The sequence below is a fragment of the Typopeltis vanoorti genome, chromosome 9 (genome assembly GCF_054136105.1).
Source record: "Typopeltis vanoorti isolate ZY-2024b chromosome 9, IOZ_Tvanoo_1.0, whole genome shotgun sequence".
Taxonomy (NCBI): Eukaryota; Metazoa; Arthropoda; class Arachnida; order Uropygi; family Thelyphonidae; genus Typopeltis; species Typopeltis vanoorti.
This window is the reverse complement of record NC_143557.1, coordinates 61,683,397-61,698,236: the sequence shown is the minus strand read 5'-3', so window position 1 is coordinate 61,698,236 and position 14,840 is coordinate 61,683,397. Positions and strand designations below refer to the sequence as shown.

The 14,840-nt window shown below is 34.5% G+C and overlaps 2 protein-coding genes across 3 annotated transcripts in view; one reads left to right on the top strand and one right to left on the bottom strand.

Moving 5' to 3' along the window:
* Rhp (GTP-Rho-binding protein rhophilin) overlaps positions 1–14,840 on the top strand; it is a 288,568-nt gene that overhangs the window by 235,149 nt on the left and 38,579 nt on the right. For both annotated transcript variants that reach the window (XM_090398531.1, XM_090398532.1), the window contains 3 exons: positions 6,512–6,668; positions 12,123–12,239; positions 12,401–12,595. In XM_090398531.1, the coding sequence (XP_090254657.1) occupies positions 6,512–6,668; positions 12,123–12,239; positions 12,401–12,595 (469 nt within the window). The remainder of the gene's footprint in view (positions 1–6,511; positions 6,669–12,122; positions 12,240–12,400; positions 12,596–14,840) is intronic.
* The window catches only part of Prp4k (Pre-mRNA processing factor 4 kinase), a 526,475-nt gene continuing 525,266 nt past the window's right edge, over positions 13,632–14,840 (bottom strand). The window contains exon 21 of the transcript XR_016548872.1: positions 13,632–14,719. The gene's annotated coding sequence lies outside the window, so the exon portion shown is untranslated. The remainder of the gene's footprint in view (positions 14,720–14,840) is intronic.

Below are 14,840 nucleotides of genomic sequence, written 5' to 3'. Positions count from 1 at the left end.
CTGCTATTATTTCTCCCCTGCAGCTTCACCTTGGAGGAGCATAACTCTTCAGTCATCATCGACAGCATTCCACCTCCCTTTCTGCTCTATCTACATGAAAAATGTACCGTTCCGCCTCTGTGCTTGTCAGGATGTTATCCTCATTGAACCATATCTCACTTATTCTGACAATTTTTGGTCAAATTAACTTGATCAACTTTTTTTTTTATTTAGATACTTCTGATGCACGATAGCTCATTTCTGAGCTTATAACACTGACAGTAGTGTCCACTGACATCAGATTTAGGATTTGTTCTCCCCCACCCCACTATTCCTCTTTACAACCACCCATCCCACATCCACCTCCTTTGGTTTCAAATATTTCCTACACACACATTCTAAGCCATTTCTTTCTTTTCCTATTCACTTCTGCATGCTTCTCATGTCGTGTGTCTTTGTTTACCTTGCCTTGTATTCCTGTTCTGTCATTTTCTTCACTTGCAGTACACCACATCTCTTCATTTATAAACACTCCTTTCCTATTCTTCCACATTATCTCCTCTCATCTTCTATTCATTATAGTCATTACTCTCCCTTTCAGCAATATCTGTTCATTCTTTTTGTAACTCTTATAAGTTCCATCTATCCCTTGAAATCATATAATACATTTGCAAATTGCACCCCTCTCAGCTCTAGCATGCGCTTCATGATCTTAGTATGCTAATCAACTCATTACTTATACCTGGGCAAGAATACACTGATTGCTTTTCCTACCACACGTATCCTTTACTCTCCTCAGCAGCCTCCTGATATTCATTCTCACATTCTTCTTGTTTTCAACCAAATCATTTGTTCCTACCACCACCACTATCAACTCTACTCTTACTTACTCCTCATATCAATTTCTCAATCACTCTGCTCATTATACCTCCAGCAAACAAATCTTGTGCATCTTCTCATTCTTATAATAATGAATCTTTATAATGTGTCACTCTCGAATCATTCATTACCTCTTTCACATAGCCATCCTTCATTCCATTGTTCCTCACTTTTCCATGCACAATCTACAATTGACATTTTATTCTGCATATGATTCATTTCTCTACCCTCATCACTGTCTTGCTATCTTTCATGCTGTCTTTCTTGCTGCCATTTGCATTTGCTCTCTTGTTGTCCAGTTGCATTCTTTTTCACTACTATTCATGTTTCCCATTTTGCCATCAGTTGCACTTGCTTTCTTCCTGACATTCCACTCACTATAATAAATTTAGTTTAATCCTTTATCCAAGTTTTGCGCCTGAAAATTTCAGACGCAAACTTTGTTTGCTTACACTTGGATAAAGGATTAAACTAAATTTATTATAGTCTAACCAAGCGCAAAATAAACTTCCAACGAAATTCCACTCACTGTGTTACCATGAGCTTGCAAACGGCAGCAAGAGATGGTAAGACTGTGTGCAGGACATCAGTCCTGCATACAGTTTACCATCACTCACTTGCTTCCATCTCATGGTCTTGGCCAACCTTTGTCAACAAGGCATTTTCGTAAGTACACGATATAAGATGAATGCAAGCATAACAGCAGGAAGGCAAACACAAACTGAGTTTAAAATGGCATAACTGCATGCCTAATTGGTATCCTCTCTGTACATGGTGAGGAGATATCAAGTTCTACTGATGTCGAGATATCAGTTCTCCTCATTTTTGGAAGAGTGAGGTGACTATCTTTGTTCAGGCTAGCAGACTATCATAGAACTATGGCAGATTCTAAAAAATAGATTCAGATTTTTATTTACATCTGTATAATAGTGTGGTACTTTTTCACTGGATCCAGCAATCTATCATTGGTACCGTCTTGCTATTCCAGAATGGCTGAAATTTAGCTACTGGACATATTTCTTCTGTTCATCTAGATGAATATTTTGTTTTTCAAGTTTGATCGGAATATTGCTTTGTAATAGCAACAGATACTGTAGATACCAGGAGTGGAGGGGATTTTTTGGAGAACAGATTAAGATAGCTAATTTTTGATAAAGTTTGAAGGACGTTTGAATATTGTGTTTTTTGAGAACTTGAAATTTTTTCTGAGGTGTTCTGAATGTATGGGATGGCAATTTTTATTTTATTTAATTTATTTTTTAGAGGTTAGATTTAAGAGCTGAATGTAGAGTTAGTTTACTTTTTAAGATGACAAGCTGTTGGCTATCAAGCCAACAGCTTGTCATCTTAAGGCTCTCTTCTTAGAGCTCTATCATCTTAGGCTCTCTTTTAAAGAAAATTTTCTGCTCTTCTTGATACTTGTCACTGGGTTATCAGCAAATCTTTATTATTTTCTGTCTATAGGAATCCTGTCCACATCAAGTAAGTATATTCACTATCTTTAGCACCATCACTGCTCCCACCAGTAAATAAAAAATAAAACAGGTCAGCTAATGCCTTTTATTCTCCATAGGGAGTGCATAAGGCTGTTTTGGAGACTGTGGAAAAGTTAATATCTGCTGTTAACCAGTTAGAGAAAGCTGGCCCAAGATGATCACTAATTATAAATGCCTCTGTTGGAGAGGTAGACAGTTGTTGCCTTCTTATGGTCCATAACAGTATAGTATTGTCTGAAATAGATTTCTGTGGTCAATTTGCTTGATTTATGGGGTTCTGTGGTTGATTTTCTTGAGTTTGTGGGACAAAAAAAAACCCGAGTTGAAGGAAAAAACCTGCTTGCCCATTCCCAAGATCGACTATCTTAAGAACCTATGAAAGAAAGGATTAGAAAAAGTTCTTCTAGTAATTCTAGTCTCACTGACTAGAATTAAACTTAAAATAAGGGACATGCCAAACTATGATTTGGACAAAGCACTAAACACAAAATATTCGGCCAAAGTATGCTGAATTAAACATTATAAAGAAGTGCTTTGTTATCACTAGTACACTCATTAAAAATTGCTAAAAAATTTTAATGGGTATTTTTTTGTTGTTGTTCAAAACATTTGTTTATATAATTTAATTCAGCAGGCTTCAGCTAAATATTCAGTGTTTCAGCCAAATTGCAGAAAGAAGAAAGATTAAAAAATATGTTTAGTAATATGTAACCACATGAAAATATGAAAATAAAAAGAATCATCCTTATTTCAACTACCAACCGACCGACCGTACTAAGATAGGAGTGATGAGAGCTTTTTCTGCCTGGTGTTGCACTACCTTACCCCAGTCCTGAAGATACTTTCAGACGCAAACTTTGTTTGCTCACACTTCGATAAAGGATTAAACTAAACTTATTATAGTCTAACCAAGTGAAAAATAAACTCTCAACATCTTTCTCTGAATCTGGAGTAATTTAATAATAAGGTTGCACACCCTTTGGTAACTCCTATAGCTTAGGATGACCTCTCATTGCTTCTGCCTTTGTATCTCCACTACTGGGCCTGGCTCCCACTGACGAGACCTCAATAAAGGTCGAAACCGGTATGGGTAGTGGCCCTTGCCTTAATGCATAGCATTACACATATCCGCAAGGAGATGTGCATTGTATTATGGGAGATACTAAGATAGGAGTGATGAGAGCTTTCTCCGCCTGGTGTTGCACTACCTTACCCCAGTCCGCAAACTTTGTTTGCTCATACTTGGATAAAGGATTAAACTAAACTTATTATAGTCTAACCAAGTGAAAAATAAACTCTCAAGCAACTACAGGGAAATACAGCAGTTTTGCTTTTAGAAGTGATTTTGTTTGAACAAAAATTATATTTGTTTGCGACAGACTTGGAGGAAAGGCACATTATTACATTTTCCTATGTGAAGAAATATCAACAAGAACAAGCTGATAATTCCATCAATTTAACCTTTTTCAAAGAAATTGTGGTAAATATGCGATCTAAATTTAATGGGAGATTTGAGGAGTTTAGAAAGAACAAGGCAACTATGTCATTTTTATTGTGACTACTTGAAATTAATCCTGCCAAATTAAATTTTTCACCTTTTGCTGGAATTGATGAGGCTGCATTTCAACTTGAGTTAGAGGACCTGAAAACTAAGGATTTGTGGAATTTAGAAATCTTAAAGCTGACCTGGAGGTGTTGGAAAGACAAAAATCTACCCTTGCAATACAACACAAATGGTCTGAAATAGAAGATCTTAAAAGCAAGATCAGATTGTATTTGACACATGGAATTGTTTACTAGACACTTACATTCAGTTAAAAACATATGCATTTCGACTTCTATCAATTTTCGGATCAACATATTTGTGTGAGCAAATATTTTCTAATACGAATTTTATTAAAAGTATGTTGAGAAACCAACTAAACAACGTGAGTCTTTTGTCATGTTTGTAAATGAAACTTATGGTGTATTCACTGCATATTGAGAAACTATCTGAAGTTCAACAGCAAAAGTTGCACTAAGAAGATATTTTAAATTAAAAAAATTAAAGAAATAGGTATGTTATTGGATTTTATACATATGCTTTTGTAAGGAGAAGGAAATCTTTGTTTTTATTATTTAATATTTTAAAATATCATATAATTTCATGTGAGATGTCACCCCTGTGTTTTACAAGTATCATAACGTGTTACTGTAAAAAAAAAAAAAAAAAAAAAAAAAAAAAAAAAAAACCTTGTGGCTCCCTAATTTTTTTTTTTAACAGATATAATTTTAAAAATGGCTCTTCACTCCAAAAAAGGTTGCCGACCCCTGGTCTATACTATGGATGCAAATGTCATTTCTACAGAGCAACACAGGCCTTGCCTTCCAGCATTATTTAAATTTTATTAAAGCTTGAGCAGAGCTAAAATCATATTTTTTGTACCATATTAGCCTCTCTATTGAAACCAGTCATTTCTGTGATGCTTATTTAGTTAGTAACTTCCCTTCCTCAATGAAATCAACATGATTCTACATTTTACTCTCAACCCCATCCTGTCCTTTTTTTTTTTCCATAAAAATAAAACAAATCTAGATTCACACACATGCACGCGCGCGTGCGCACACACAAAAACCGCTGCCATCTCTTTACATCTTGATCACCATCGCAAAAAAAGTTTCACATTCTTAAAATATATATATAATATTCAAATGTCCATCAAGCGTTAACAAAAATTAACTAGTCATATTCACTCTCCAAAAATAATTTTTTCCTCACATGTTTTGTCCTGGTGTCCTACGATGTTACTTGTTATTGCAAAGTAAAATTGGAATCCTGTTTTTTATACATTTAACTGTATTGAATAAAGAAAATATGTTCAATATTTACATTGCAACTGCCACTGATTTAGACCATTAAATCCAGTTGTGACAAGCAGGACTTTTTTTTTTAGAATCTGCTACATCTCTACAACAATCTACTGACCTAAGCAAATATGGCTGCCTCACTCGACCAAAAAACTGGGAGACTGTCATCCTGAGATCTTGATCATCTCACTAATCGTCTCAGGATGACAGTCCTCTTCGGATTCAGAGAGAGCACCAATTAAGGACTGTAGATTAACGATATTTCAAACTCGATCTGTGTTAGCATTCTTGCTGTTGTGCCTGTTTGCATGTGTATTTTTATGCAAGGATATCTCGTATCCTTGTGCATAAAAATACCTTGATTTATTGATACATCAGATAGTAATTTCTGCTAAATAAAAGCATAATTGATTATCTTCATCTAATTATCCATATCAGCATTTACAAATGGACATTCTCTCTCTTGGTTTTTATTATCAGAACTTCACAAATTTCTAAATTTAGGTATTTATGATATCTAAGGTTTATAAGGATTTTTTTAACTGGAGGTGAGTTAGGGTAATCCAGTACAGAGATAGCATCTCCTGTAAAATATATAATTTGACCCAAGAACATAAATATTTGATAGACACAACAGACTACTTTGGAGGTAAGATTAACTATCCTATCTCCTGTCTTTGCAAAAATTAGGTTTAGGAAAGTCATTTGCTATGCTTCCACAGGTTGTCTAACCCAATACAAATAAATCGAATAAATAAAAAATGAAATGGGATTTTCTATAAATTTGAGGAAAAACAATTTTTTGTGAACACAAAATGCACTTTCTTTATATGTTAAATACACATCAGTAATGAAGAAACTGATTGAAAAATTAAAAATTATAGTATTAATCTAGTTCACATATGACTATAGTTCACATATCGATATGACTTCCCATTTAAATGCACTAAATAAGAAACTACAGGGAAAGGGAAATACAGCAGTTTTGTTTTAGAAGTGATTTCGTTTGAACAAAAATTATATTTGTTTGCGACAGACTTAGAGAAAGGCACATTATTACATTTTCCTATGTGAAGAAATATCTACAAGAACAAGCTGATTATTCCATCAATTTAACCTTTTTCAAAGAAATTGTGGTCAATATGCGATCTGAATTTATCACAAAATTTAAAAATCAAAGTGAAGTTCTTGAACTTGTTAAGTGAAAGCTTGCTAGTCTACCATACATGTATAATTATGCTAAAACAGTATGATATTCTGCAAAATATTAAGCTTTAATTTAAATATTTTTAAACTAAACTTTTATTTAGGTTGCTGAAGTATATAATCAAGTTCATAAAGTGATATCCAATCCTCCTGTAAAAGATTATGTTCCCTATTCCTGGATTAGTTTAGTATTGGTAAAGTCTGAACATTACAGGGCACTTGCACACCACTATGTAGCTGTTGGCTTGCTTGGTCATGTAGGTAGGTAGTTAATACTATATATTTCATTATTGAGATTTTAAAGAGTGATTTAGATGGCTACTATAATTCTGAATGTTATTGTAAAGTTTAGTGTAATTCTGTTCTTAAAGTATTCTGTATAGTAGTGGTATAAAAACAAAAGTTGTAGATAATTATCAATTTTCTTTTTTAGTTTCTTCTTTAATGGGGAAGCCTAAACTAACCTTTATTTACAAAATGTTTGTCATATCTCTCCTTGAACTCATTCACTACTCTGCAAAAGAAAAATCTCATCCTCACATTCTTGATAATCACTCTTATGCAACTTCCAATAATGATCCCTTGTTCTCTCCTGACCGACCAGTCATGTACTGAAAAATTTCTTCTTCATTAGTACTATAAAACTCATTTAGTAACTGACCTATCACATAGATCAGTCACTGTCTTAGTCATCATCTCTGGATTCTTGGATCATTTGTACCACTTCTTCCTCCCCAAGAAACCCCAGAGGACTAAATATGTGCACAGTGATGTACCCAGTGGTGAGCTATAAGGGGCTTGCACAAGCCCTTTGTTCAGTTTTTCTCAAATTTGCGAGCCCATTGTTCTTCTTGTTTACTTTTTTATTTAAAAAAAAAATTTTTTTTTTAAAACATATTAAGCGACAAACTCATACGGTAACCTAACAAAAATTAGTCTATTCGGCAGTGTATAGATTATTTGGAATTATTGTTTCAACTCCTCTATAACGAATGCGCCCAAGTTTGAAAATAAAATAAGCACATGCGCTATCTTTACCCTTCTCTCTTCTAGTAGCCAATCGTATGGTAAACAATAGCCAATCAAATGTTTAATAAAAGATTATAAAAGATTTCATTCTTATTATATTTTGATAGTTAAAAAATGATTTTCTTATGTAAGATAAATTAACACAGTTGATTGTGTGCAAATATTTCATGTTTAGATCATGAAATATTTATTAAAAAATGATAGCCTTTAGAGGTTGATTGTCCTGTCATACTTATTGATTGAAATTTGTACACAAGCTGTATTAATAAAAGTTTTTGTGTGAAATATGGCTTTTTTTTTTTTTTTTTTTTTTTTTTTTTTTTGCGAGCCCTTTGTTAAAATTTCCATAGCTCACCACTGGATGTACCCATATCAGATCCTTATAGAGAAGGATAATAACTTTTAATCCAGATAATAATATTGTTGTTTTCAACATCCAGATGATCCTTTGAGTTATTCTGTTTACTTCTGTAATATGTAGACATATTACAAAAGTAGACTACTTCTGTCAACTTTCCAACTATTTAAATATTATTAAACCGAACTTTTATTTAGGTTGCTGAAGTATATAATTAAGTTCATAAAGTGATATCCATTCCCCCCCTGTAAAAGATTATGTTCCCTTTTCTTGGATTAGTTTAATATTGGTAAAGTCTGATCATTACAGACACTGTAATAATCTGGATTATTATCTAGATTATAGAAAATAGTCACGAAAAATTTCTCAACTATTTTCGAGTATCAGAATCCTTCACATGCAGCTTCTTTTGTCATAGCACTGCACTGAGCTGCCTCTTAAATTTGTCATAAACCATTGACTCCATAGTTTGAAGGTATATATATTCCTTCTTGAAAATTCTGTGTGTTTAGTCACCTCTCCAGTTAAGATTGCAAGATTAGACCAAAATTCCTAGCTTCATCAATTTTTTGCAATTCATTGCCATCAGTGTAATACACAACTTACAATGTTTTACACTTGTCACCTTGTACTGGTAACCATTATCCTTTGCCCATGCTGGCAGTTAATTGAAAGCATCCTGCAGGAATGTTATGAATGTTGCTACAACTTTATTAATTGTAGCCATCACCGATTTAGCATGGTCTGGATAATCACATCAGATCATTTCTGAATTATTTGTGTAGAAATTAACCTGCCAAGGTCCAAGTACAGAGTCTTTGGACCTCTGCAGTTTAATTGATACACAGATTCTACTCTTACAGTGTCTCTTCATCAGCCACCTCATCCATGTTCTATGCGTCATCCATATCCATCCTATTTGCTCTCTTTGACATAATAAGCCAATTTAGTGCAGTATCCTGTCCAATGCCTTGCATAGTCTATCATGTGTAGCCATTTCCTTTATCCGACTCAGGTATCACTTGGAAAGTGAGGAAATTATTAAGACCGTATCTATCTGTGACAGAGCCATGTTATCCTGATTGTTGCATTCCTCTCCAGCTATTCTTGAATCTTGGTCTTAACCAACTTTTTAAATAACTTAACCACCACTCCTGAAATGCTTGGAGTCTTATTTATGTTATGTTCTAGCCCGTGTGACTGCCAGTGCTGAGACTTAAACAGCCTAATTAGGCCAATATCCTGATTGTTCGCATAGTGACATTCTGTAATATTTTATGCACCTACAGGTTAGCTATACTTCTTTTTTCTCTTCCATTCCTGTCAGTCAATCACAGCATTATTTCCATATGGATGATACATATTTAGAAATTCATCACTCAGTAATTGAACTGTTCCTTCTGCTTCATTCAAGCATCTAATAAAGCCATCAGCATGTATTAAATTAGTTATTAATGCCTGCTTGGTTAATTTCTTCCCATAAATCTGATTTTGTTTGCCTTATCATGCAGTCACCCTATTTGCATGTTCTTGTGAGCTTTCAGATCACATTTCTGTTTAAATATTGTTTCGTGATGAATCAATAGTATTGATCATCTATTTAAACACTACCTGATTTATCTTCCTACACGCTAGGTTTACAGTTTCATACTTCTTATCTCAATTTTTCTTAACTGTTTTCGAGTAACAGAATCTTTCATAAGCGAAATTTGTCCTAAATTTGTCATAAACCATTGACTTCATAGTTCTAAGTGTGTGTGTGTGTGTTTGTGTGTGTGTGTGTCCTTTCTTGAAAATTCTGTGCGCTTAGTCACCTCTCTTGTCAAGATTGCACAATCATATCTCCCCATTTGGAGATTGTGATTACCTTGGTGATAGATGATTTGGTTGTGTTCTTTTAGGCAGTTGTCCTTCAGTAGCTATATAAATTCTTTTTATTCTCCATCTGTGTTGTTTATATTTCCTGTATTTGAATATATTCCCCAATATATTTCTTCAAATCCAAATATTGGTTACTAATCCTGTGCTTGCTATATTCATCCCTTCTGCATGTAACCTAATCTGTAGTAGCAACTGGCTATATATTTTGTTCTTTTGATCTCTCTCTTAATCCCGTTGTCCTCAATTGTAATTTTTTCCATGATCCTATCTTCTTATTGAACCTTCCTGTTGATTGCAGTTCTGTAATCATGCAATTTGATATCTCCTCATATGAAGCATCTCTTTGTGGTGGAGGGGATTTCCCAATGATGGTAATGGCCCTTTTGTCCTTATTCTTTTTCTACACTTTTTTTTTCCTGTATTATTTTCTCCACTTTTCCTGAGTTTTTTTTTAAATTTTTTTATCTTAACTTTTAAACCAATTTCACTGAGATTCAATGCCTTGCTGCCATGTTTGCCATGCAGTTCAACCCACTGACATTCAGAAAGGGGGAATCCTGGTAATCTTGCATTACCAGATCAGTCTACTAATGGGCTTCCTTGCAAGTGGACTGCAATGCCTACTTATTGCTTGTTTGGTGAGTGAGCATCCACATGTGGCTTCATGGTGGGCAGAGAGCTCTGCCATTGAATCAAACTCCCTTTCAGAATGAATAAGTTTTTGCTCTCTTGTTTTCAGGTCCTCAACCATGTCCAGAAACCACAGAAACATCAACAGAAAACCAGTATAAGAAACGGAAAACATGGAAAAGCTGCAACTAATATCACTTTTCTTAATACTGTATTCAACAGGGGAATGTCCACTTGGAAAACCCTTCTTTATTATTATTGTATGGGCACATCCATGGATTCCAGAGACTCATCATGGGAGACCCAGTTTATCCACACAATCTACCATACCGTCTTCAACTCATTAACAGACAAAGTGCTAACAGCTGACTCTGGCAACCCATTCCATTCATTCACAACTCTACAAATGAAAAATCTAGTCCTCATGCCCCTGCTCTCCCTTGCATCAATCCTATAAAATCCTTTAAGCAACTTAAATGTTTCTATCATATCCTCTCTTTTTTGACCAACAATCAATTTTTGCAGTCTGCACACCCTCAGTCTCTCTCTCTCTGCATTGGGAATGTACCACAGACCATTCATTATTTGGTTGTTCATGCCTGAATTCTCTCTACAACTCCTCATCTGCAAGAAAAACCCAGAGGGATCACAGTCGAGCACAGTAATCCAGATGTGGACGTATCAAGGCCTTATAAAGAGGAATAACAACTGGAATGTTGACATCATACAAAGATGAAAATGATAGACATTAAAAGATCAAATTTAGTTAAACAGCATAATAAATAATATAAGCCATCCCTGGTACAAAAACACACCAGAATCAGATTACATAATGTCCTGTCTATACCTTCTTCATTTATATGAACCATAAAAAAAGAAGAATGAAAAACAGATTAAACAAAAAATGAAATTTCTGAGAGAAACAGCTGGATATACCAAATGGGACCATAAAACAAATGAATAAATTTTACAATCCCTGAATATCAAACCAATTAACTACTACATAAGTAAATAAACAAAAATGATTAGAACATTAAATCAAATGGACAATAGCAGACTACCAAAAATACCATCTTCTTCTTTTTCTTTTACATATTAGGCCTAAGTGGCCTGTTACAGTTTAAAACCGGAGATCCCATGGAACATGTTGGTCAATCCTTATTCCTGGAGCCTATGTCTGTAGATGCGCATGTAAATGGGGCCAGTTTGCCTGTTCTGGGGGGGATGAAAAATCCAAGTTTTCAGGGAAAACAAAAACCCTACCTTTGTATGAGACCAACTAACTCACCTTTTGTCAAAAAAAGACCATATAAAGGTTTCTCACATCATGGATGGGAATCGAACCCAGGTCTTTCCAACCAAAGGACTTTCCAACCTCATCTATACCGACTGAGCTATGGAGGTTTCTCCAAAAATACTATAAGGATTTAAAATAAATGGAAAATTAAGAATTGGAAAACCTAGAAAGTAATGGAATAATGGAAACAGGCCACTGCCTAAAATTCACAATATGAAGAAGAAGAAAACTCTGTTCTTGAAACCAAACAATTTTTCAAAGTCCTCAGCTTCCATTAAATGGAGTGGTGTTCTTGCACTGGGTGACGGTCGTCTATCAACTAAATTATATAAGTAAATTTTTTATGACTTTGTTATATTATTGTTTTTAAATAACTTTAGATTTGCATGCATTTCAACTCTGCAAAAAGATTGACACTTCTAGTACTTTATTTATCTTAATAAAGGATAGCTTATCCATTATTAGGAGAAATAATTTTCTATTTAAAATGCTTATATATAAATCGCTTATTTTTTGATAGGAGAACTTAGTGAATCAACTAAACACCTTTTAGAGTATTTGCACATCCAAGATCTCAGTAATATCGCTTGCATTGATATCAAGATACCTCAAAATCTAGAGGAGAGACGTCAGTTAGGTATTATTTTTATTTTGATATTTCCTTTTGGATAAAATAATCAGTTTTAATGAGTGAATAAAACTAAATGGATTGGTTCTTTTTTTTTTTGGAAAGATTAAATTATTATTATTAAATTATCTTAAAAACATTTGAAGAATAACTTGTCAAATATGTTTTAGGACGAGCTCACTTAAGAGAAGCTTTGCTTTTGCATGAAGAAGCATTACGCCTTCATCGCATGTGCAGGCAGCTTCGTCAAGTGGACACATTACAAGGCAAATTAAGAGAAGATCATGATGCATCACTCAACTTATATGCAGATGTTGAAGAAGAAGATAACTTCCAAGAAGATTTGGATCCTCCTCAGATACAAGGTGTATATATGGACGTTTTAGATTTCTGTGGTTATAAAGACATTCTTTAAAATTCTGCTATAATGACCATGTGACAAGAACCTGTATTAAAAGAACTTTTATAAAAATATAATAGCTTGACTAGTTTTGTCTACTTCATCAGGTATGGTATGTGTGGGTGGGTACATACTTGTAAGCATTAAATAATTAGAGAGATAGAATAATGTATCACAGTGATCTGTTTCATTCTTTTTTTATTGCTTACTGTGATATCTCTCCATCATATTATACTTATATGCATGCTCTTGACAAAGTGTACCTGTTGGCTCATGGAACTAGTTTAGCTGTTGTGTGTTTATTAAAGTTATTTTAATATAAGTTCTCATCATGTGATCTGTTATAGCCGAATTTTGAGTGTGCGCGCGTGCAAGCGCGCGCACACACAATCTATGATATATATATATATATATATATATATATATATCATAGATTATACTTGACAATAACTTATTATTTTTATGTATATATTTTATTTAAGTTTTTACTTTTTGTTATATCAGTTGAACTTAAAGCACGTTGGTAACTGTGCTTTAAGTTCATATATAGTTATGTTTTACTGTGTAAGCTGACAGTTACATAACTGTGAATTCTGCTATAGAGACCAAACACAGAACTTTTTTTTTTCAAGTCACTTCAATATTCCTGTAAGTGAGGTGATAGTCTCTCATGCTTGGCCAACTCAGCCAGTACTTTATTAAATTATTTTCCCAAATATGTAGTGATTTATATAGTCATCTCTCACTATATGAAACTTAGAGACTTAAAGGACAGTTATGTTATAGAACATGGTTTGTTTTAGTGAGATTCCTTTAGAATAGCATTGGTACTATGGTTCAGTCTGGAACTTTATGGTGGAAGCAGATGTAAAGGGTGGGCCAAAAGTTAGAGTAGGATTTGACATTTAAATAACCTTTTTTTATTCATGAACCAATTGCAGTGGTATTACATGCAGAGAATATCTTACATATGGAGATTTTATTAGGTTAGGTATGGAAGATGACATATTTCAAACGAGCTCCATTTGCCGCCTCGCAAAGTCGAGCTCTTTTGATTGCATTGTTCATAACAGTAGTTAATGCTTGAGGATCTAATGCTCGAATTTCTGCACGGATATTCTCCTGCTCAAGTGTATACAGTTTGTTCACGTACACACCCTCCTTCATATATCCCCACAGGAAGTAATCTGGGGCCGTAAAGGTCGGGTGAACATGGCAGCCAATTAATCTGGGAATTTCTTGAAATTATCCGCTCGCCGAACAGTTGCCTCAGGAGGTTCATTGTGGCCCTGGCTGTATGGGGAGTTGCCCCATCCTGTTGAAACCACATTTCGGGATGATTTTCCACTGGAGGCATAAAAGAATTGTCAATCATATCCCAATATCTCTCACCGGTAATTGTCAAAGTGCCACCATCTTCAGTTTCGAAGAAGTAGGGCCCGATAACTTCCTGCGAGGTCACTCCACACCAGATGGTGCATTTGGTAGCGTGCAGTTGGCACTGATGAATTATCCTTGGATTTGCTGTACCCCAGAAACAACAGTTCTGCTTATTGACGAAGTCATTCAAATGAAAATGAGCTTAATCAGACATAAGTTGAATAAATTCATGGTTTTCTCTGGCTAATTCTTGGATGCGAATCGCATAATTTCAGCACTGATAGTGGTCCATGGGTTTCAGTTCCTGCACCAACTGTATTTTATACGGAAACATCTTTAAATCGTTTCTTAAAATTTGCCTTACAGATGTTCAAGACAACCCTAATTCCCTAAGAACGCTTCTGATTGATGTTTGTGGTTCTGCTTCATTACTGGCTCTAACTTGTTCAATGTTTTCTTCATTGCGAGCCAAACATGGTCTCCAATAGGTGGAAGGTTCATCACATAACCCTTTTCCTCTAAGCGTTATATTAGTTTACGAATCATTGTCGCTGAGGTTCCATTTCTGACTTGGAAATGGCGGCAGTAAGCTCTTTACATCAAAATAATGGACCTGCTATTTTGAAAATAAAATTCCACTACTTTTAGTCGTTGTTCCTTAGTGAAATTCCTCATGATCAATCTCCCAAGACTCGGTTATAATATCTACCTGCAATAAAAGAAATTGAACTATTAACAAAAAAGTTTTCTGTTTTTTTTTTTTTGACCCACCCTGTACAAACAAATGGTAAGAGTCAATACATGGAGAGATGTGAGACTACATTAGTTAC